General features: G+C 35.9%; 1 protein-coding gene and 1 long non-coding RNA gene across 2 annotated transcripts in view; one reads left to right on the forward strand and one right to left on the reverse strand.

The window, feature by feature from the left end:
- LOC130012412 (uncharacterized) overlaps window positions 1–16,304 on the reverse strand; it is a 68,594-nt gene extending 52,290 nt beyond the window's left edge. Inside the window, exons 1-2 of the long non-coding RNA XR_008787823.1 lie at window positions 16,267–16,304; window positions 8,242–8,326 (exon numbers count right to left, since the gene is read on the reverse strand). This is a non-coding gene — a long non-coding RNA (uncharacterized LOC130012412). The remainder of the gene's footprint in view (window positions 1–8,241; window positions 8,327–16,266) is intronic.
- A 153-nt stretch (window positions 16,305–16,457) lies between these two features.
- LOC126819684 (uncharacterized) lies at window positions 16,458–25,990 on the forward strand. The gene is made up of 5 exons (XM_050547862.2): window positions 16,458–16,564; window positions 18,779–20,871; window positions 21,791–22,025; window positions 23,011–23,112; window positions 25,136–25,990. Exons 2-5 carry the CDS (start codon window positions 18,826–18,828, stop codon window positions 25,807–25,809), a joined length of 3,057 nt encoding a protein of 1,018 aa, XP_050403819.1. The 5' UTR covers window positions 16,458–16,564; window positions 18,779–18,825; the 3' UTR covers window positions 25,810–25,990.
- The last annotated feature ends 88 nt before the right edge of the window (window positions 25,991–26,078 follow it).

Raw genomic sequence — 26,078 nt, forward strand, 5'->3', positions numbered from 1 at the left:
TAATTAGGCTTCTTCATCTAATATAACCATATTTAAATTCTAAACAGCTTTGATGATAAATATAATCTGTTAATGTACTGGAGTGATAACAATATATACTAATTTCATTTTATGTGTTTGTGAAATCTTGTTGAAACATTGTAGTGTAATAATTGTTATCCATAAATAGTGTTTTATTTGAGCAATATACTAAATCTCTAATTATTAATAATATATAAGGAATGTATACAGTTTATGTAATATCTAGACATCTTTACAACTTCAAAAACCTTATTTGGCAGCATGAACATTAACACAACTGAATAGACAGAGCCTTATAGTGGGGGTGTGGAAACCAAGGTTAAGTTTATTGTTGTTGAAAATAAAATCTACTACTGGTTTGAGAGAGAGAGAGAGAGAGAGAGAGAGAGAGAGAGAGGGGTTTAATGTCCACTAGACACAAACTAGGTCATTTCGGGACTAACATATGCTTTAAATTGATTTCAATAATTCACTTGCATGTAGAGGTCTTTAGCAGTGGGAGGAAACCAGATGACCCGGAGAAAACCCACGAGGTTGGACAGCCAGGCTACCCTACTCCATGTCACGTACAATGAAATCTACTACAAATTTAAATATGGAGATGAGTATTGATTAATAGAGAAGGTATTTGCTATATTTGTGCCATGATTATAGTACATGTAATACATTGAAAGGACCAACTTGTATTTCCTATATTGATCAGATCTATCAATATTTAAACAATGACGAACTGTGTGTTATATTTACCTGTATAATATAACCACTGTTATTTCTATTAATAACCTATGATTTATATTTATAATCTGATAATAACCAATTATCAATAATCAATTGTTTAAACGACATTTAGTAACTGGATGAGAATAACACATGACACAATTATATGGAATACAATTGCAAGATACTTGTATTCCATATAATTGTGTCATGTGTTATCAATAATCACACAGGTGTTTTTAAACAATAAGATTTGAACTGTAATGGGGGTCATATTGTACAGACAGTAGTGTTTCGGCTTATCTTCCTCGATTTTGAATGTTTTTTTTTTATTTCTATTAATAACTTGTGACAGTGAATTCTATTTCTATTCCCATAATAACCATGGCTATTTTTAAAAAAAACTTTTGAATTGCCATAGGAGTCTATTTACAGAGAGAGAGAGAGAGAGAGAGAGAGACTAGGTCATTTCGGGACTAACATATGGTTCAATTTTATTCCTCGTGGGAGGAAACTTGAGTACCCAGAGAAAAAAAACACAATTGGACAGGTGACCCTACTCCTTGTCATGTACAAGTGGGGAATCGAAACCACACCACTTGACTCAATGACAGACCTTATGATGCAATGTGCACATGTTAAATATTTGGCCACACCACACCCCCTCTGAATAATAGATAATTCTAGGCTCGACACTGGATTAGATATCATAATTCAACAACATGAAAATCTGCAATTTCATCCAAAGATTTACAATTAAATTCACTATTATATCATTTATCATATCAAAGACATAATTATTTTCTAAAATTGTCAACGTTCAAAGATCACAAAAGATTTGCACTATATATTATAGGTTCAATGCCAGCTTGATATCACGGTAATAATAATATCTCTTACACATTATAGGTTCAATACCAGCTTGATATAATGGTAATAATAATATCTCCGACAAAAAAATTGTTGCAACGGTTTGAATTTTTTCTAAAATTGTTTGTCAACTTTTCAGACAATAGAAAAAGCATGGGAAAAGCAAACAAGCAGACCAAGTGAATTGTAGGGGTATTGGAATATTTGAAGTATCAATAAAACATTCGAGACTTTAAAGTGAATCATTGGCCATTGTTGTGGACAAATTCTTCCACTGGACATTTGTTTTTTTGGGGGCGAGTGTTGTTGGGTTGGTCAAGCAGTCTTTAGGTCAATCTGATTAATACACAGATCCTATTTCGTTTCGTTTTTTTTAATTTAAAGTTCAAAATTTTGTTTTACTTGTCTTCACTACACTAGGATCTGTAAGAGTTGTTATCATTGACGTGTTCTGAATGATGTGAGCTATTAGCCAATGAAACGGTCTGTTACAGGGAGTTCTTGGCGTGAAGTACACAGAACTGTGGGTAACCCACTAGAAACATCAACACTGATTGGTTAATCAAATGTCTGATGTCATAGGGTCAAAAGTCACTTTTATGACCTCTGAAACGACCTTCCACTAGATCAGATCTTCATGTAGAAGAGGCCATCGAAAGTATAAAAAATTAAATGAAATATAGATCTGGATTTTAATCATATTGTTTATATCATAAGGTCTGTCATTGAGCGGGGGGTTGGATGGCTGAATGGTCAGCGTGCGCGCGCTGTATCATAAAGTCTGTCATTGAGTCAACTGGCGTGGTTTCGAATCCCCGGTTGTACGTGGCAAGGAGTAGGGTCGCCTGTCCAACCTCGTGGGTTTTCTCCGGGTCCTCCGGTTTCCTTCCACTGCTAAAGACCCCTACGTGCAAGCGAATTATTGAAATAAAATTAAACCATATGTTAGTCCCGAAATGACCTAGTTTGTGTCGAGTGGACGTTAAACCCCATTTCTCTCTCTCTCTCTGTCATTGAGCAGGGCTGACAAGGACAGCTGTCTAGTCGTTCGGATGGGACGAAAAAACGAGGTCCCGTGTACACATTGGCGTGCACGTAAAAGATCCCTTGGCAGTTGGAATTCGATATAAGAGTAGGCCGTAGTGCCGCTGTCCGGGCAAAATTTCCCTCATAGCACACTGTATGGCGTATGCCCGTCTTTATTAGCCCAGTTCGGAGCAAACAGTAGGACATTAAACCCCATTTCATTTCTGTCATTGAGCCAACGTTATATGTGACAAAGAGTAGGGCCATCTGCCAAACCTCATGGGTTTTCTCCAGTTTCCTCCCACTGCTAAAGACCCCTACACACAAGTGAATTATTAAAATAAAATTGCACCGTAAGTGAGACTGAGACACAACTTTTAATTGACACTTGGACCCAAATCTAATAACAGTTGGATCTTTATTTCATTCCAAGTCAAGTCAATATACTTTAGGGAATAATACCAAAATATTGCACAGTGGAAGGTGTGAGTCAGAAGTGAGAGAGAGAGAGAGAGAGAAAGAGAGAGAAGGAGAGAGAGAGGGAGAGAGAGAGAGAGAGAGTAATTGGTTTAACATCACCTCGACACAAACTAGGTCATTTCGGTACTAAATTCGTTCAATTTTATTTCAATAATTCACTTGCGCTTAGGGTCTTTAGCAGTGGGAGGAAAGAGAAAGAGAGAAGGAGGGAGAGAGGGAGAGAGAGAGAGAATAATTGGTTTAACATCCACTCGACACAAACTAGGTCATTTCGGTACTAAATTCGTTCAATTTTATTTCAATAATTCACTTGCGCTTAGGGTCTTTAGCAGTGGGAGGAAACTGGAGGACCTGGAGCAAACCCACGAGGTTGGACAGGCGCCCCTACTCCTTGTCACGTACAACGAGGGAAAGTATCAGAAGTAGTACAGTTCTTGTACATGGTTGTAGTCAATGGAACTAAACATCACCACTACAGTTAAGAAATAAGATTTTTTGTGAATGAGGTCCCTTTAACATCTCTTTAACCATGCTTAGTTAAAGTAACATCTCTATATGTACCAATTAGAATACAACAAATCGTATACAATATTAAATCACCTACATGTACAGTGAAGACCCTAGGTTTTTTGTGAATAAAGTCTCTTTAAAATCTCTATAAGTTAGCCATGTATAGTTATAAAGTAGCGTCTCTATGCCAAGCAATTAAAATACAACAACTCATAATACAATATTAAAGTAGCTAATTCTCTAACTCAGTATCGTCCAAAGTCTTTGACATTAAAACCACAATATTATCTGAGATTTCAAATCAACATTGATGTTGTAATCTTACCGGGATATCCAATATTTAAGACAAAATAAACATTTTACCATTGGTATACGAATCGTGTACCATAATGCGTCTCAGCGTCATTTATAACAAGAGACTCGAAGAACGGAGCTAGACATATTCCACAAGTCATGTCAAACGGTGACGTCATATTATTTCTTATCTGGTAAGCATTTGCAATAAATACTATCGGTGTAGACTGGAATAACAAGACGCTAAAGACTGCCATTTGATTGAGACTTTTGGCATATTTGAAATCAGAGTATAAACAGAAATGATTGAATGTAAATCATTATTATATGCGTTGTGACCCATTTGTGTCAATTTCTAGGTCCCAAATATTAGCGATTTAGCTCCTTTAAAACACCTACAGTTAAAACCTAGTTTTTTTTGTGAATGAGGTCTCTTTAACATCTCTATGTACAAGCAATTGAAATACAGCACATCATATACAGTTATACAACAAGTTGGGACTCCAATTCACACATCATCTTCATCGCAAGTAAATATTGACAACAACTTTCTTTTTTTAACATTTCTAATATGTTTTCTTCTCTCGACACATGACACTCTTCAAATATGGCATCATAGATTATAACAGAGAAATATTTTAAAAGGTATTTGAAAATTCCAAAGGAAAATATTTTGTTAATGTTTTGGGACGCTGTTGAAGAAAGCCGTGAATGAGATGTTATATCACATAGATAAAAGAAAGATTGGGTAAAAAACAGTTGTTATTGTGTAGAAAGTGAATTTATAAATCCACCCCTCCTATTATAAAAAAACTTGGGTTCTATTCATCAAGAATGTTGACAAAGATATAAACTAGTATATATGAACTATGTTTATAAGTAATAACTTTTGTGTCATATTACACACAGAGAGAGACAGAGAGAGAGAGAGAGAGAAATGGGGTTTAACATCCAATCGACACAAACTAGGTAATTTCGGGACTAACATATGGTTTTAATTTTATTTCAATAATTCGCTTGCTCGTCATATTACAGGACATTGAAAATAAGACAGTTCTTTTAAAACATAAAATCTTTATTCTGAATGTGACTATGAAATGAAATGGGATTTGACATCCTATTTTCCTGCACAAACCTTGCTTACAAATATGAGCAATACACCATGTCATTTGTTCTGAGATAAATTTTGGCCCGAATTACTGTTAAGGGTTCTTTTACGAACACACCAATAGGTAGACCTTGGTATTTTGTACCATCCATAGTGCCGCTGTTTGAGCAAGATTTCCCTCATAGCACACCGTATGGCTGTCTTCATTAGCCCAGTAGGAGCAGAACAGTAGGACATTAAACCTGCATTTCATTTCATTAGTATCATCCAAACCAATACCAGTAGATGCTTTTTCCTTGCTTGCCTGATCCTCCACCCTCTACCAATGACAAGTGGAAACCAGCTCCTAGGTCAAAACTGGGATGAACTCTGAGCCATCACCGAGCCATCGTTTAACTCCACTCGACACAAACTAGGCCATTTCGGGACTAACATATGGTTTTAAATTTTTATTTCAATAACTCACTGGTGCGTAGGGGTCTTTTGCAGTGGGAGGACACCGAAGGACCCGGAGAGAACCCATGCCAGTTGACTCAATGACAGGTCTTATGATACAGAGTGCACATGCTAACCATTCGGCCATCGAACCCCCAGTCCTGGATAGAAAATATCATCGTAAATACCAAGTCTCGTGCTTTCCAGCTAAAATGTCTACCTGTGGAGGTCGCCATATTTGATTTGAATGTGTTTGTGTCACAACATCTGATTGGACAACGTTATTGTTCACGTGTCTGCATACCTATAAGTTTGGAAATTTCTGACTAATCTAGCAACGTCTACATATCATAAAACTCATGGCCATTGCTTCAGGAACATGACTTAATATAGAGATATCAAGATGCATATCATTATTCAATTTTAGTACTTGATTTTTAAAATACCCCCAAAAATATTTGAAGATATTTCTTGTAGTTATTACTCAGAGATTCATAGTCATGCGGATACAGTAGAATTCCTTTCTAAAAAAGAAATCCTCTCAATAAAACAGAATTATATGTTTTCCATAAATTAACATGAATTCTTAAAGGGCCAATCTCGATGACATTTTGGGGACTAAAACTGCTTAATTTTGTGTTAAAACCCTTAAAATCCTCTACGTTAGGGTCGAGCAACTAACTCAATATACGTGATAAGTTTTCAAACAACTTAAACCCGTCAGTCTTCATCTGAAAATGGAGACTGATGTCTCAAGTGGTATTATATGGTGTCTGGATAAAACCAGACTTTTATTTTATAAAAAAAAACGTGTAGCGTGTTTTCACCTCTATATATTGGAACTGTAATAGATTATCAAGTCATCCAACGAAAAAATTGACGCAAAATCTTCAAAGGGTTATGTGTCCGGATAAGCGGTTTTGAAGTTCACGTCCAAATGACTCGATATATTGAGCTGAAATTTTCAGACAAGGTAAATACACCATTCCTCTATATTTTGGTGTTTAAATTCCATACGTACACAAACTTATGGGTGGTCCCTTTAAAATAACATTCAGATAGTTTCATCATTTTTTCTCGCTTTTAATCAAATTGTCTGTCTAAATTTGTCAGTTTTACCTTGTAATAACATGCATGGATAATCATCCATGTCATGAGTAGATGACATCATTCGAGTCAATATCATCCATTTTAATCATTAATTTTGTTGTATTTTTTCAGAGGGTTGACATATTATTGACATTATCAGTTGGGTCTAAGAACTAGTATTTTTTTTTATTAAACATCACCTCTAACATGAAATTTTCTGGTTTATATAAATGACGCTAGGACGTATGAAACCAACAATGGCTAGAGCAATAAGTGTTGATTTTATTGAACACAAGTTACGAGAGTATTTATATTGAAAATATTACATAAGGTTGTTCGGTGCATTTCACTTTTTAATTCCGCACTGAAATTCAGATTTCTGGTAGCAATTTTAACAACAGGTGAGATCAGACCAGGTGAACTTTGCTGGTATTTATTAAAATTATATCACCGTGGTGATTAAATTGATTTTTATCAAACTGAAATGAAATTGTTAACGACTTACTTTTCTGCATCAACTGGGCTAATTTGTATCAAAACTGGGATTATACTTAATAATATTGCCCTCTTGATTTTGACACAATATTTAAATCTGAAAAGGGGGAGGGGGGGAGACTCAAGACTAGAGAGAAGGAGTAGCCTTTCAAAAACATTTAAACCAAATTAACAATACTTATACTTATACATATAAATCATACATATTTGTTGACACCCCTCAATGTTGCCAAAACCTCCTAACCATTTGATCAAGAAAAAACAATCGTTCCCTCAGTCAAGGTAGCACGCAATAACCTGGCAATAACAGTCGGGTTGCCAGTTAGTGCTACCCTGACATTTTTTGCCCAGTGCTTGCCCCATGGTTTTTTTTATGGGTAATACAGCAATTTTCTAGTAAGATTGGGTGTCTACACTTTCCAAATATATCAAATTTGCCATACATTTATAGGAAATAACCACCTGATAAATACTTTCGGGACAATGTATCTTTTTAAATGTCATTTGGCCACAATGTGATGAGTTGAATTGCCAGCAAGCAATACAATAACTTAAACTCATAAATATCCACGACCACTGCACTCAAAGAGTGTTCTTTGTACCAAGACAATCGGTTAGATCTGATTTTGGCTGCAATGTATGTGGAAAATTATGAATTTAGTTGAGGTGCCGACTAGCGACATAAGAACTATATGTCATATTCAACCACAAACAATCTAATCTGTGTGTTTTGTTTTAATCCAAGAATAGCAATGAATTAAAGTTAAGGGGCTGGCTAGCAATCCAACCCAACTAAACCAATCTATGGCCACAGGTGAAAAAATACATAAATTATAAATCATATAACAAGTTTGGCTGCAATACCAAGATGAGGAAACAAATATGATGGGGGCATGAAATAGATAGAAAACAATCAGAACTTTAAAAAAAATTTTAATTTTCTATAATGATGAAATGAAATGGGGGTTTAATGTCCTATTGTTCTGCTCCGGCTGGGCTAATGATGATGGGCATACACCATGCAGTATGCTATGAGGGAAATTCTGCCCAGACAGCTGCACTACGGCCTACTCATATCTAATTACAACTGCCAATGGATCTATTTCGTGCACGCCAAGGTATGCACGGGACCTCGGTTTTTCATCCCATCCCATAATTTTTTATAATGATCAAAATTAAACTAATAATTTACTTACAGTGAATGAAGACTTGATTACAACTGTATTAATTGATGCATTATTAACAGATCTTCTGTAACCTCTACATTTTATTGATTCATAACTGAAATGGATAAAAAAAGAAAGTTTTATCACAAATTTATGGAAGTATTTACTAGACGCTAAAAACTGATGAAGAGTAACAAACCATATGAAGTAACAATTTTTTTTAAAGTACTTAGATAAATATTAAAAAGAACATGTGAGGTGCAGCCACCGAGAGAGAGAGAGAGAGAGAGAGAGAGAGAGAGGGGGGGAGAGAGAGAGAGAGAGAGAGGGGGGAGAGAGAGAGAGAGGGGGAGAGAGAGAGAGAGAGAGAGAGATTACAAGTTACTTAAAGGAATTATTTCAGCCATGTTTCAACCAGGGTTGTCCCATCTTCATCAAGCTTGATACATGTAAAGACAGGAGAACCCTAGTCCAATCTGTTTAAAACACAGATCCTATTTCGTTTCGTTTTTTATAGTTCAAAATTTCGTTTTACTTGTCTTACTACACTAGGATCTGGAAGAGTTGTTATATAACCTGTGTTCTAGATGGCGTTAGGGATTAGCCAATGAAACGGTCTGTTACGGCGACTTCTTGGCGTACTCTGCATGGAACTGTGGGTAATCCATTAGAAACATCTATGCTGATTGGTTAATCAAATTTCTGACGTCATAGGGTCAAAAGCTGCTCATATGACGTCTGACGGGACCTATCGCTACAACTTGTCAGATCTTCATGTAGTGTAGGCCATCGAAGTATAAAAAAAACGAAATGAAATATACATGCAGATTAAGCCTCGTCGAAACTTCACTGAAATAAAATTTAAAAACTCTTAAACGGTATCATTTTGTTAGATTCATTAAGGTTAGTGCCACTATCTGATTAAAATAAGATCTATATTTCATATGAGTGGCTTTTGCCCTATGACATCAGACATTTGATTAACCAATCAGTGTTGATGTTTAAAGTGGGATACCCACAGTTCCGAGTACCGCATATCAAGAATTAGCCGAAACAGGCCGTTTCATTGCCGAATCCCTCACATCAACCAGAACGTCTGTTATATAACAACTCTTCCAGATCCTAGTTAAGTAAAGACAAGTAAAACGAAATTTTGAACTATAAAAAAAGAAACGAAATAGGATCTGTGTTTTAATCAGATTGCAAACTTAGCAAATAGTCAACAGTATCGGTTTCAATGTTTTCAGATGGTTGCTGGCCTATGAGAAAGAATTAACGCCATTAGTCACATATTAATAATTTGTAAGATTTGAAGGGATTACTTTAAAATATCCTGGATTATATGACAGATTAAATTGTACAGCTGGTAAAGAAATAAAAAGATTAGATATAACATGTATACGTCTAGATTTACAGATACGAAGATCTCAAAAGGTAAGATGAGACAAATATGTACCGAACTTGTGAAAAATTACATACCTCCACTCATAAACCACACAATAACAAGTCTTTCTCCCAAAAACTTATACCGTCAGAATAGACGACCAACGAAAGAAATGACATACCCCTACTCAAAACCACACAATAACGAGTCTCACACAAAAACTTATTCTGTCAGTTAGGACAATATTCTCAACATGAAGCATCACTCGATAGAAACATATTTCAATAGACAATTTATGCTTTAGTCTACTTTTATTTTACATCCTTAGAACTGATACTTGTCTGATTATGATGAGTATTATTTCTTATTTCTATACAATAATGTCGGAGGAAAAAAAGGTAGAATGATCCATTTGAAGGGAAAATTATAGCTCTTCATGTATCATTAAGTTAAGCATACCTCTTTCAGCACACAGAGAGTCTTAAATTCTATACAAAAAGCTAGCTAATAGTAATAATTTCAAGAAACTGTATAATTTTAAACTGAACAAGGTACAAATTATGGATCTGAATTTTAAAAAACTTGTGTAACAAAAGTTTTAAAGGTATTTTTTACAATGAGATTGTATAATTATCATATTTTTAAGAAGTCTATACGAGTTTTAGTAAATAATATGCTGTTTGGAAGTTTACTGGTAAGTTGGTTTAAAATGAAGATGACAGTTAAACATACATTATGCAAGAGCTAAATCTGTCTCTTGCAGGTCTTTCTTTAGGCCTGAAATGTTAATTAGACATTAATCAACTTATCCAGACCATAATCAACTCTTGAAGCCATCGCTAGCCTGCGGTATTTAGTGGATTGGAATACATTTTTTGAAAAATAATTAAACGTAAAAATGGATAATCGAGACTTTGTTTTTTTATCGTACCGACTTTAGTAATGATGATCGAGGCTAGCCAAAATTCAAAAGCTAATATCTCGGTCAGAGTGGAGCAATTTGAATGAAATTTTTTATTTAGCATATTCTTTTTACGTCATCTATTTTTCAACTATTATAGCGACAACTTTCAACTCTTTATCTAATCTCCTTTAAAGTGGATGTACATGTAGAAGGTCAACTGAAAGAAAACAGAGTTTAACGTCCTACTTTTCTGCCCTGACGGGGCTAATAAAGACAGGAATCTAAAAGGTACATGTAGACAAATAAAAAAGCTTTCAAAACCCAGCTTTTACGAACAACCAATCTGTAACAGAACCTCGTTTTTCGTACCATCCGAATGACTAGACAAACACATTCTTTATCAGTCCTGCGAATCTCACCACTTGAGAACTCGGCTTGAAACAATCCTTTATCTTGGGATTCAAACTAAGACATTCTGGGGCCTGTTTCACGAAATTTTAACTAAGATAAAATCCAAATTTTAGTAATTTGATTGGATAATATTAGATTGATTTTAGTGCTTAGCTAATCAAAATTGAAGTATGTACTAAAATTTGGATTTTATCTTTAGTTAAGATTTCGAGAAACAAGGCCCACATTTTGAGTCAAGTGCCCAAATCACTGCGGGTCTCTTAAAGCAAGGTGTACTGAACTATACACTGACTCTGTGTTTGGTGTATTATTGCATTTTGAATGTCAAAAGATTATACATGTATTTTTATTTTCTCAACAAAGAGTCGACACCCTAGTCAGTTCATAGTCAATATCTAATACACCTAAAGTGCATCTGATCCAACATTGTGTTTGAATTTTATCTTTTATTAAAAACATTTACATCAACACAGCAATTCTATATACATGTAGTTTATTTCAATGAAAGTATCCCCCTCGCCACATTTCTGACAACCTGCTGGGATCGCCATAATAATAGCAATAACACAGTTAAACAAAAGAAACTATAACTTTTGACATCACACTGAGAAAAACAGTTCGTAGTCACAAAAACCCTTTTCTGTACCCTTTGAAATTTTACTCGACCATGAATATCAGAAAAAAAAATGTGAGCAATTTTGTCATACCAAACTTAGGCTGACTGTCTACAGTCAGCTTCGCTTGAGAACAGACACTTAGTTAGTAGACCGACATTTTAAGTCCTAAATCAAGGATTTTATAGTCGAAAATACAAAGTTTACTTCGAGAATTTTGTTAAGTATTTATTCTGCTTTCGTTTAATAAAATTTAAACGGATTAGAGAGAGAGAGAGAAATGGGGTTTAACGTCCACTCGACACAAACTAGGTCATTTCGGGACTTACATATGGTTTAATTTTATTTCAATAATTCACTTGCACGTAGGGGTCTTTAGCAGTGGGGGGAAACCGGAGGACCCGAAGAAAACCCACGAGGTTGGACAGGCGACCCTACTCCTTGTCACGTACAACCGGAGATTCGAAACCAGAAACGGATTAGAACCGCATTACAAAACATTACATTAATTTTTAGATATGGTGGCCATTTAGGACAGAGATCTATTCTCGAAGTATGAAGTAGATGGTGCTCTGTGTGTAGAATGCAATTTTGTAGTGTGAGGAAATCCTACAAAAGATGATGTCAAATGTTTTTCATGTACTATTAAAATCTGATTTTATTTTTTATTTTCAATGGATGATCATCTGAAATCTTGAAAATAGTTTTTGGAATATGTATCATGGCAGTGCAAATGGAGACAAGTCAACATCGGAATTCTCAATGTAGTAAATTATTTCTTCGCATTCATTTACCAACTAGGGGATGATTTTTTTTTGACAAAATATTTGGAGGTTTCATTTTTTGTTAATTCAAATAAAGGAAAAACAACAATTATTAGAGTACAACTTATAAATATTTTTGGTATTAACCTTTTTGCACTTGGAATGTGTGCAGTTATTAGAGCTCTGTGCTAGTTAATGGATTCAAACCGATAGACAGACAGTGCATCTCAAAGGCAGCTCTGATACAATCAAAATGGATTCACATTGAAGACCAGGCAAAACAGATTTCAAAATTTTGTAATTTGACTTTCAGTACGTTAACTTTGATCTTACACTATTTGTTTCCAGAAAATACTTCACAATTCTACTGTCAATCTGTTTTTTAATCAAACATAACTTATTTCCAGTAAATTTCAGAATGTTTCTACCGTGGCTCTAATTTGCACACCTTTGTTATTATTGACCATATAGAGAGAAATGGGGTTTAACGTCCACTAGGTCATTTCGGGACTGGAGGACCCGGAGAAAACACACGAGGTTGAACAGGCGACCCTACTCCTTGTCACGTATCACCTGAGAATCGAAACCACGCCAGTTGACTCAATGACAGACTTTATGATACAATGTGCACACACTAACCATTCGGCCATCCAACCCTGTGACGATAAAGAATCTGGGGAGTAATACAAAACCACACCAGTTGACTCAATGACAGACTTTATGATACAACGTCCACGTGCTAACCATTCGGCCATCCAACCCTGTGACCATAAAGAATCTGGGTACTAATAAAAATACAAGAGGTAATCAATCTAAAGAAAGAGTCCACGAAACAAAGGGTAAAATCATGTTAATATTAATTGGGCTTTATCCAAAATTCCAGGATGGACTCTCTTCAATTTTCACAAAGCCATAATCTGTCGTTGTTTACAGGATAAGTTAGTTGTTTACGGAAGATGAACCAAGGATAAACTTGTTGACATGAACAATGTAAATTTACACAGGTAGAGAATTAATCCTACACACAAAAAGCTTGATTTAACACACGAACAAAATGTGTTTGTATTGAAGTGACGTGTAAAATAAAGAAATACATTAGTTATATAATATCATTGTTACGTGTTATCTCCTTCACAGTGCTGTACATTGTCACACGAGGAACAAAAGGGAGTGTGTCAGGGATAGCAACACCACGCTACCTGACCATCACAATCATAAAATAAAATGGAGACTTTCAGGATTGTCACAGGAAGAGAGAGAGAGAGGAGAGAGAAATGGGGTTTAATGTCCACTCGACACAAACTAGGTCATTTCGGGACTAACATATGGTTTAATTTTATTTCAATAATTTGCTTGCGCGTTGGGGTCTTTTAGCAGTGAAAGGAAACCAGAGGATCTGGAGAAAACCCACGAGGTTGGACAAGAGACCCTACTCCTTGTCATGTACAACAAAGGAATTGAAACCACGCCAGATGACTCAATGACAGGCCTAATGAATGATACAATGTGCACGCTCTAAAGATTCGGCCATCCACCCTGCTCTTCCAGTAAGCTTACAGGGATAGCAACACAACGCAAACTTATCATTGCAATCGTGAAGTAAAATGGGCCTTAACTTAACTTCTTAAGTGTTTGCACAAACTGGGCTAATGAAGATGGGCATACGCTCTGAGGCAAATTTTGCCCAGATGGCAGTATTAAGGCCCAAGGGCAAACCAGTTTGATGCAAAGGTCTTTCATAATTCAACTGCTTCACAGTCATAACTATTGACAAATTAAAATGGTCTGAGTATGCTGTCCCTATGTATTGTTCAGAGACAAGAAACTACAAAGGGATCCATAGTAGGGGTGCACAAACTACACTTATTCTTGCGATGTGACAACTGGGACAATGAAGGTGAGTTGTGGGGAAAGGTGAATCAAGCTAGTTTCGTTTCCTCCTCATGTCACGTATTCTTCACTGCAATGGTGGGGCCAAAGTAATCAGTAATCACTTATTCCAAGGGTCCAGAGCTAGCCAGTCTGCCAATAGAATGTAGCACAGATCAATTTTTAAATAGTATAAATCAAGCACCTACATTTACATACAATAATACTATATAAAGAAGGGGGTTGGATGGCCGAATGGTTAGCATGTGCGCGCGGTATCATAAAGTCTGTCATTAAGTCTACTGGCGTGGTTTCGATTCCCCGGTTGTATGTGACAAGGAGTAAGGTCACCTGTCCAACCTTGTGGGTTTTCTCTGGGTCCTCCGGTTTCCTCCCACTGCTAAAGACCCCTACGTGCAAGCGAATCATTGAAATAAAAATTGAACCATGTGTTAGTCCCGAAATGACCTAGTTTGTGTCTTGTGGGCGTTAAACCACATCTCTCTCCCTATATAAAGTATATCCAAATGTTCATGGACCAATAAATGGCTTTGTGTATATCAAGGGAGATAACTCCATTTTAACAGAGAAAATACACACCCAGTACTAGACCTACTATTCAGCCAAAATTAAATTATTATAATAAACACTTTAAAACATTGTGTATTAAGTATATTCTATTGTATGTATGTTCATGGTAAGTTATTATGGAATACACTATGGCACATAAACCCACAAACATTGATCCTTCATAATTCACACTACAAGGCATGGTTTACATGTATGTACCTATATTTACAGTGAGTTATAGGTTCACAGATGTGTATATTTGTAAATTATATTATGTCTCATGTCTTCTGGGTTTCTTGCTAATTGTAAATATAAATTAATAAATCTAGCATAAAATGTATATTGAACTGTCTATACCCCATAATATTGTTTCATACTTATATGAATGTAAATATTATATTGTAGTATATTACCTATTGTATATATTATCTAATGGTGACTTATGTATATATAGATTGTAAATATCCAGGCCACAAAAATATAAAGTAAAAAAAATATTGTAATCTACCTACTGTATAGTATTAGTAATGACAGTAATGGTACTGTAAAAAAAAAAAAATTAAAACAAAATTGGTTAATTCTTTCGTAATACATTATCAGTTGTTAAATTTAATTTTCTTCCTTTTAGAAGTGAACCCAAAATATCTGTATTTTCGGGCCACCTATCAAAATGTGCCTTAGTGCCAGCAGAGCCTTAATCCAGTCTGGTTTACTTTAAGTTTTGCATAGCCTGATAGTGCTATGGAATAATAGCATTGGTCATTGTTTTGAAAAATGTTAAATCATTTTTGACGCAATTGCAGTTGTTGTTATGAAGTGCATGCAATCTGTGGTTAATAATATTCTATTTAGGACCATAGCAACAAAATTTCAAGAGCCTAAGACTAAGAGGTTACCAGTAGTCGAGTTTGGTGGGGGGTTTATTTCTACATTTTTCTGTGTTTGTTTACATTTCATATTGGGGGATAAAAGCAATTTCTGGTGTGTATTAAGAATCTGACTGATTAGTGAAAGGATATACTCTATTTTAAGGAAGTAGGATACACATAATGGGGCAACACAAGATCAGGTTGGCCTACCCTACCTCAACAAAATGTCAACTGCAATGAATATAAACAAACACAATACAATCACAATGCATGAATGGAATGGAAGACTTTGTTACTATATTTAATCAACACGTCAACACATTTTTTTGAAAACACTCCGACATTTTACACATAATTCTGAATAGATCTATATTCTATTAGTTTTATTTTATAGTTTGGATATTCTCTTTCTTATAATACTAGTCTTACAGTTACAGGAACCATTTCCTTCACACCTCAGTCGGTATGGCATTACCACTACCAGTACCACAGTGCTGGTCGAGCAAAGATGAAATCTTTCCACAGGAGGAAGTATTACCAGTCATAACCTATCTGGGAACACAGTAATTATTGTATTACCAATATTTTGTTTGAAAATTCTTACACAGCTTCATAACAATATGACAAGTTACGTCTCATTGGGCTTTACAAGTGTATAATAAATACTGACCTATTTTACCTCCGACCACTGTCACGATGAGACTGTTTACGTGTGATTTGCACATACGGTTGAAAATATAGTTTAACCAAGAACGGATTATCAAAAACTATATTGCTCACTAAACTTATTCTAAGAAGTAATAAATATCTTCAATTGTAATTTTCTATTTCACCATGTCGAAAAAGTTCGAGTTAGATACAGAAAAATGAATTTGATTATTCATTCTTCCACGCACCTATTCCTACGCGAACTCTTCCGCTTGGATCGCAAGATGAACTGTTTCCATCACTCTCTCCATATGAAAATGGTATGTTTTTTTGCTGGGAAATGATTTCTTTTGTGATATAACGATGTATTATTTCTGACACATTATCATCAAATAAATGAGGATGAATTTCAAGCCAGTTAAAGCTGAATAATTTCAATATTTGTGCAGTTGATTTTTGAGCTCAATATTTTGTTCCTCCATTTTGACTATGGCGGTTCGTCTCTCTGTGTAGGAGAAGAAACGGCCTTCAAACGATATAACATGTTCTCTGCCAAACGTTGCTAGAATACAGTTTGCATCAGAATTTACGTTACCAACTTCTATGTGTGGTTTTTAATCATAAAAACTCTTTATAGAAAGGGATAAAAGGCAAATGGTAAAAACGAAAGAAAAGAATATTGACTTGTCACATTCATTAGCCTATGGCTATAGTATGCATAAACATGAGCCTTCTAATTTCTGGGCTCTCACAGATAATTAATTTATCTTTTAATTTATTTATTTATTTTTTTATTTTTAAGGTGATCAGTGTTTTTAATCGACTTACGGTCAGCAAAAGGCTTCTATGGCCTACATTAACATAGGCTGTAGGCTAATGTAAGGATAAGGAGATAAATGCATGAAAAACACCAAATCCTGTATTCTTACTTTAAAATATGGATCACTTAATATTCCCCAATTTTTATTCAACTTTTATTTTAAGGGCACTGATAAGATATTTTTTCTATTTTCAAACTGAGGATTTTTACAGACTTGGGTAGTTAGTCTGTGTTTTTTCAATCAAACTATTAAATAGAAATTTTTGGTTTTAAGTCTCCAAAAGTTAACTTAAATTTCTCAATATCTGCAACTTGGAATATTCTTAAAATATCTAAAATTTTTTTCTTTTTTGGTGAAATACATGAACAGTTCAAATTGAATGGCAGTCGTTTACATCTGATTAGTGCATTCTACACATTTTTCAAATTATTATTTTGTTGTTTGTGAATCAGCTTTACTAATTACTTCCACATTGTGTTGTAGGATATGTTTTTATTTGTCCATTACAGAATGTCACCGGAAACCATAGGGTACACAACTCGCGTACTGATTATAATATGTTAATTGTGTCTTAAATATTGGATATTAGGATCTTATAGTTTCATGGCAAGATAACAAAATCAATATTTATTGAAATTGATCAATATTGAATACTAATTTGTGTTTTTAATTTCGAAGATTATGGAAAATATTAATTTAAAAACTGAGCTAGCTCCTTTAAAGCTTAGTGAAAGGAGTTAAAATTGGTGCCGATTTTCAGACATGCAGAAGAGCCACCATTCACATAAATAGAGTCTGTGGTGACACTAAAACATAAAAGCCCTGTTAATGGTTGGGGGGTTGGATGTCCAAATGGTTAGCGTATGCATGTTGTATCATAAGGTCTATCATTGAATCAACTGGCATGGTTTTCGATACCCTGGTTGTACATGACAAGGAGTAGGATCGCCTGTCCATCCTCGTGGGTTTTCTCCCGATACTCCGGTTTCCTCCTACTGCTAAAGACCCCTACGCATAACCGAATTATTGAACAAAAATTGAACCATACATGTATGTTAGTCCCGATTTGACCTAGTTTGTGTGAAGTGGATGTTAAACCCTATTTCTCTCTCTCTCTCTCTCTCTCTCTCTCTCTCTCTCTTTCTCTTGTTGAATCTGATACCATGCCTAATCTAGCTCCCCATCTCTTGTACCAAGCTACAACTCTACTTGTCACCAATTTTCAAAATTTATGCATTCGGGTTGCATAGAATTGTTATAAAATAATGTTTTTCATAAAGCACATTATTTAAAGATACATTATCGGAGATTAGATAAAGAGCTGGCAGTTCTCACTATAATAGATAACTAGATAATGTAAAGGGTATTTGCTGAAAATTTCAGTCAAATTGATCCACTCTGAACCGAGAATTTGGCGATTGAATTTACAGCCTAGCCTCAATCATCATTACTAAAGTCGGTACGATAAAAAAAACATAGTCTTGATTATCCATTTCATGATTTAATCATGAATGAAAGTTGAGCAGCAAATTGGTTCCTAATCAGTTAATATCGCAGGCTAGCGATGACATCGAGTGTTGATTATGGTCTGGATAAGTTAATTAATGTCTAATTAATAATTTATATAACATTTCAGGCCTAAAGAAAGACCGGCAATAGGCAGATTTAGCTCTTGCATATTGTATGTTTAATTTTTCGATATCTTTATTTCAGTGCCCATTAAGAGACCAATTGAATTTAGAGAATTAATAAATAGAAAGATGTCTAATAATCAATCATCACCAAGAGTCCATGGACTACCTTCAGCACACATGGATCCATTCTTCCAGCAGCAACTACATCCTGGGAACCCCTTTGAGAGGTTTCCAATACCATATAATCAGGGTTTAACATCCCCATTTACAAACTTTCCCAATACTTCGTATGGGACACTAGTTCCCCAGAGACAGCCTATATCTTCCAACACATTACCAGGTATTGGTAACTTTACAGATCCCCTAGTTTTTATGCCGTATTCCGGACATTCTGGATCGGCGCATTCCATAGACAGGAGGGAAAGACTACCAGAATTTAATTCTATTGTTACATCATCAGTTGATAATACTAATACATCAAGAAATTATTCACATCCAGACGATGATAAAGATGTCCTTTCTAATGGAGACAATGTTTCAAATTTTTATATTGGCACGAGGTCTAATAATGGAATGTCTCAAGGTGGTAAACTGTTGCAGCATGAGAGAACTCCTCCAATTTCATCTCCAAATGTACCTCGATCTGCCATACCTCAAAATCAAAGTCCAACAACAGCTCAACAATCTTTTGCTACATCGCAACATTCCCAGGACTATCACCAGACTCATCTACAGAGAATTACACCCAACAGCAGCAATCAGCAAACCCATCGTCGAGAATCTAACAATACCCAAAATATTTATTCAAATTCAAATATTCCATCTGCACTGCCTAATGTTGCAACTCCAAAAGAACACAGTTATAACAAACGAAATATGGAAATAAATTCAACAATGGACTTGTCACAGAAAGATCATTCCAGAGGAAATATGGCAAAACGTGGAAAAAACAATGAATGTGTTAAGACAAAAAAATACTATGGTGAATTTTCAAAAGTGAAAAATATCAAACCTACAGTTTTGTTTTCTTTGCTAGGACGACTAGAAATTGGGGACAACCACTCAAATAAGTCGGAAGTTGAAACATCGAACACTGCTGTTCAAACGGATTCCAAAATGGCAAAGAACCAAGATGAATCAAAGATGTCTTCGATCACAGATACATCACAGAGTTGCATGGAGATGGAGTCAGATGAAGATAATCTTGAAACCTTTAATATCCTCACTGCTGCTGATGTGGATGAATACCAAAATTCTTTCGCAAATAAAAACAAAAAGACACTACTCAAGTGTGAAAGAGCACACTCGGATATCAATCGCAGGAAAAGACGGAACATTTCTGGTAGATCGAACAATGTTGAATTATCGGAAATTAATCTTACCCCAGACAAGATTAAAACTGAAGAAACAGAGTGTAATGAAAATGATCATTCCCTGAGCAAGACATCTAAAGATACATCCCCAAAACAAACTCGGAAACCAGGAACGACAAATCTGGATCCTGGATTGTTTCCCTCCTTGCCAATATCTGCCTTTAAAGGAAAAGATAAAGATGCTGAAATGGAAAGAATGGAGATAAATATTAGAATTGATGATTCTCAGTATGTCACTGTTGGTGGTGATGGTCCGAAACGCTGGCAGTGTAATGTGTGTACCAAATCTTATACGACCAAGCATAATTTAGTAACCCATGTTTTAGATCATAATGGCATTAAACCTCACCTGTGTATGATTTGTGGAAAATATTTCAAACAATTAAGTCATTTAAATACACACATGTTAACGCACGATAACGTTAAACCTCACATCTGTCCTGTTTGTGGGAAAGGTTTCACGCAAGTCAGTCATTTAAAGCGTCATCAAGCTGTTCACCTGGATAGCAAGCCCCATGTATGCGATATCTGTAACCGTGGTTTCGCGTACCCAAGCGAACTTCGCTTACATAAAGCTAAGCACATTCCAGGTAAAGATAAATGTATAGATTGCGATGAAGATTTTGGAAGTCCTAAATTACTTAAAGAACACATGGTAACCCATGACAACAGAGAAGATCACGAATGTCCGGAATGTCAGCGTTTGTTCCGTTATCCGAGTCAACTTAAAGATCATTTAACATCGCATTCTGGGTATCGACCATTCATCTGTGCTGAGTGTGGGATGGATTTTATTAAGGTAGGCTACTGGATCATTGAACCCTTTCATTCTCCATAGGAGGTGGGGAGGTTGGATGGCTGAATGGTTAGCGCATGTGCATTGTATCATAAGGTCTGTCATTGAGTCAACTGGCGTGGTTTCGATTCCCCGGTTCTACATGACAAGGAGTAGGGTCGCCTGTCCAATCTCGTAGATTTCTCCGGGTCCTCTGCTTTCCTCCCACTGCTAAAGACCCCTACGCGCATATTGGATTACTGAAATAAAATTGAACCATGTGTTAGTCCCAAAATGACCTAGTTTGTGTTGAGTGGACATTAAACCCCATCTCTCTCTCTCTCTCTCTCTCTCTCTCTCTCTCTTTCTGCACACAGAGATCTGTCTACTTCATCCTTCGAGAATAAATATCTGCCCTAAATGGCTGCCATAATCAAAAATTGGTATATTGTTTTGTAATGTGGTTCTACTCCATTTCACATCTGTCATAATATACACATTGGGGATGCTCGACTGTCAGTCCAGAACGTTCCTAATTGACGGAATCGCAATCGATTGACGCAGGATTCAGTCCTGTCACAGTTCTGTCAGTCTCGACAACGAAGGTGGTGTGAGTAGAATCGTGAAGTTATTAAACCTAATGAAAATGTTTCAGCTGTTATGGTTGGTTGAGATATTTTCTCATGCAGTCAGCGCATGCGATCTAGCCCGAAATCCCATTTTCACTCTATTGTCACTATTGTCAGGATTGGAGGGGGGCATAAGGGGTGCTTATGAACCCTAAACACCTCTATCTTGTAGTTACTGGACAGATTTGAAGTTCTGCTGTGAATTAGATTCACAGATACTGTCCCCAATATATATCAGCTTTACAATGAAACCCAACTGTACTGAAAATGTAGAAAATTAAAAACGTAAAGTTATTTTTCATTTTGTTTTACAGGAACATCATTTAAAAGCTCACCAGTTTACCCATACAGGATTGCGACCGTATAAATGTCCAACATGTGGTAGAACGTTTAATCAGCGTGCGAACATGGTGAGACATCAACTGATTCACAGTAACGACAGATCGTATAAGTGTGAACAGTGTAATAAAACATTTACCCAACCACAGACGTTAAAAGCTCATTTAGTCGTACATGCCGAGAAAAAACCCCATCAATGTAAAGTTTGTGGTATGTTTATTATTTTAAGTCTTATTAATACAAAGCCCAGTTTAGACATGGGCCTGAGGGACCCAGGGACCCAGTGTTTAAGGGGCCCTGCGGTTCATGGCAAAAAGAGAAAAAATTCAAATTCTAGATGAAAGTTTCACCGTAATCGAACTAGCGGAGCGAGGGCGGAGACTGAGCTATCCCTCAACCTTCTCTGTGAAGTTCCACTCCGTGATCGGTCTAGGCTTCTAGCGGCACGAGTAGCGGAGACTGGGTGAGTCGGCAATCGCTCAACCTTCTCTGTGATTGGCCGAAACCCATGACATAGGCGATTTCTTAGCAGCTTTCCCATAGGCCTTTACTGCAGTCACAGTTAAGCTGGGCTTTGTACGGAAGGTCTGGAACTGTTGTCAGTATTTGACGAAAATTTTGGTTTTTTGTGTGGTTGATTATCCAGTATTTTAGGCCAAGTCAAGTAACAGTTGCACCCCTTCCCGCAATAAATCCCATAATTCTTGCATTACTATAAACAAACATCAATCGTAACGATGAATTAGGATTAATTAAAAGAACATAGATATGGTCCATGAAGAGAGAAATTTTGCAATAAAAAAATTTAAGAGTATTGGATATTGAACTGGCAAGGCAATCAAATGGATTTTCTGAAATGGCATTCTTAAATTAATTTCATGGGCAGCCATATCCTTTTTTAGGACTAGTTACCTCCCTTAGACTTTATTTATGAAAATGAAAAAGACTGGATAATCTAGCCAATGCATCCAGACTGGATGATAGAGACTAGTGCTATGAGGGAAATTTTGCCTGGACATGGGTTCTTTTACGCACATGCCAATTTGTACAGGAAAAGCACTGACGAAGGGTGCGTTATATTATGACTTCTATCGAAAAAAAAAAGATCAGTTGTATACCTTGGCAAATAAGTAAACTTTTCCATCTTTAAAATTAATTTATAAAATTTTATATTTACCGTCGTTATTATTTATAGGTAAAGAGTTTGGAAGGGTGCACAATTTACAAGCCCATATGCACATGCATAGTGATTCTAAACCATTCCTCTGTTATTGTGGTAGCTCCTTTACTCTCAAAGGTAGGATACTTTCGTTACAAACAAATCTTATATCACCTGTTTCTTATATTCTTTTATCACTCAGAACATCTTCTGTCATGAAAATACTGGGGAATACTAACTCTAACTTTAACCTTTTTTAGAAGACTGAACTTGGATCTAATTTACTTTTTACCCTCTTAAAAGGGTTAGGGTTTGGGTTAGTATTATCCAAAATACTCATTTATATAAAGCTGCGATTTTGGACTCTGGAAATTTTGGACTCTGGAAATACCTGAAACTCCCCAACCGGCCCACAATTACTATCTCCCCATAAACAATCAGATTAAAATACAGATCTATATTTCGTTTCGTTTTTTATACTTTCGATGGCCTACACTACATGAAGATCTGACCAGTTGTTGCGATAGGTCGCGTCAGAGGTCATACGACCGACTTATGACCCTATGACATCAGACATTTGATTAACCAATTGATGTTATGACTGGATTACCCATAGTTCCATGCAAAACACGTCTAAAGCTCGCCGTAACAGACCGTTTAATTGGCTAATACCTCACACTATTCGGAACACGTCAATGATAACAACTCTTCCAGATCCTAGTGTAGTAAAGAGAAGTAAAACGAAATTTTGAACTATAAAACACGAAATAGGATCTGTGTTTTATTCAGATTACCCCATAAAATACCGTTTAATAATTCTCTGAGTTACTGAGTATGACAGAGATTACATTTCCTGAAATGAAATGAGGTTTAAAGTCCTACTGTTCTGCTCCGACTGGGCTAATGAAGACTTTTGAACTATAAAACACGAAATAGGATCTGTGTTTTATTCAGATTACCCCATAAAATACCGTTTAATAATTCTCTGAGTTACTGAGTATGACAGAGATTACATTTCCTGAAATGAAATGAGGTTTAAGGTCCTACTGTTCTGCTCCGACTGGGCTAATGAAGACAAGCGTATACAGTGTGCAATGAGGGAAATGTGGGTTTTCTCCAGGTTCTCTGGTTTCCTCCCACGTCTAAAGACGAATGCACACAAGCAAATTATTGAAACAAAATTGAGTCCCAATATGACCTAGTTTGTGTTGAGTGGAGTAAACCCCTTTTCTCACTCTCTCTCTCTGTCTCTCTCTCTCTCTGATAACAATATGTATAACAATGACAATGTGAAGGCATTTGGAACACAGCTTTGCTATGATTTCTTGGTTATTGTTGATGGTGGTAAATCAATCGATGTCATGTGACAAATAGAAATTATCTCCCTTGCATATAAAATATATGAATATTACATTATTTATTATTTAAACATACATTATGCAAGAGCTAAATCTGTCTATTGCAGGACTTTCTTTAGGCTTGAAATGTTATATAAACTATTAATTAGACATTAATTAACTGATCCAGGGCCAGGCTATAATCAACTCTTGATACCATCCAACTGATTAAAACACAGATCCTATTTCGTTTCGTGTTTTATAGTTCAAAATTTCGTTTTACTTGTCTTTACTACACTTGGATCTGGAACAGTTGTTATTTAACTCGTGTTCTGAATGGTGTCAGGGATAAGCCAATGAAACGGTCTGTTACGGCGAGCTTTAGGCGTATTTTTCACGGAACTGTGGGTAATCCACTAGTAACATCAATGCTGATTGGTTAATCAAATGTCTGACGTCATAGGGTCATAAGTCGGTCTTTTGACCGCTGACGTGACCTATCACTATAACTTGTCAGATCTTCATGTAGTGTAGACCATCGAAAGTATAAAAAAACGAAACGAAATATAGATCTGTATTGTAATCAGATTGGATGCCATCGTTAGCCTTATGGATAATATAACATAAAAATAGATAATCAAGACTTTGTTTATTATAGAACCAATATTAGTAATGACGATCAAGGCTAGCTTAAAATTGAATTGTTCTTTTCAGAATGAAGCAATTTCAGCATATTCTGTTTTCATTATAGATTTTAAACTATTATAGCGGGAACTGTCAGCTTTTTATTTAAATCTTACATAATGCATCTTTAATCTTTATAGGAAATCTGAAGAGACACAAGAAAATAAAACATGGTATTGATGATTGTACAGAAACTATGGAAGAAGAAGCAGTGTGGTTCTTGAGTACGATGTCCAATAGAGCTACGCAAAACACAACAACAACACCGTTATCCTTAGATACGTCACAGGATTCCGACAGCTACGATAATTCTCAGTCAAGTCTGTTGTCACCGGAGAGCAAGGCGCAGAGAAAACAAAGGAAATCTATTCCAAGAAAGATTCCACGAACCGATGCCGAATCTGGTGGTGAAGAAGGCGAAGTTGCAGCTAAGGATGATCATAATCAGCCAAAATCTGATAGAAAATCACGATTCTTCCGAGCTCTCAATCAACCTGTTGGTAACACAAGTGGTAAATTGATGGCCATGAAGAGATCTTTTGCTGAATTGGAAGAAGATGCCGAAGATGAGATACAGAAAAAAAAAGTACACAGAAAGAGATTCACTGAAGATGTTGATGATGATGATGATGAAGATGATGAAGAAGAGGAAGATGATGATGGAGAAACTGACGATGATGATGATTGGACGCAGGAGGAAACAAACAATCCTGGTATCCATGGAGTCAAAGTCAAAAAGATAGCGACAATGTTGGCTGACAAATTTTCCCGATCCAAACCCGTCAAGTTTAAAGAATCTGCATCCCGATCTTAAATGTTGTTTGATATTATTTGAGAAATCATCCCATTGACAAGCATTTTCCTAAAGATATATCATTTACTCAGGGAAGTTTGGTGTTACAAAGGATAATGTCTCAATTGCAGAAAAACTTCCTTTTTATGCAGGGCACTCACATGTGGGGGGGGGGGCATATGCCCAGAGGCAACACTTTTTTTTTGGGGGGGGGGGCAAATTATCTAAGTGCATACGAGAAATATTCATTTTGTAAGAATATTCTTAATGGAAAATTGAATTTTAAAATT

The sequence above is a fragment of the Patella vulgata genome, chromosome 4 (assembly GCF_932274485.2).
Source record: "Patella vulgata chromosome 4, xgPatVulg1.2, whole genome shotgun sequence".
Taxonomy (NCBI): domain Eukaryota; kingdom Metazoa; phylum Mollusca; class Gastropoda; family Patellidae; genus Patella; species Patella vulgata.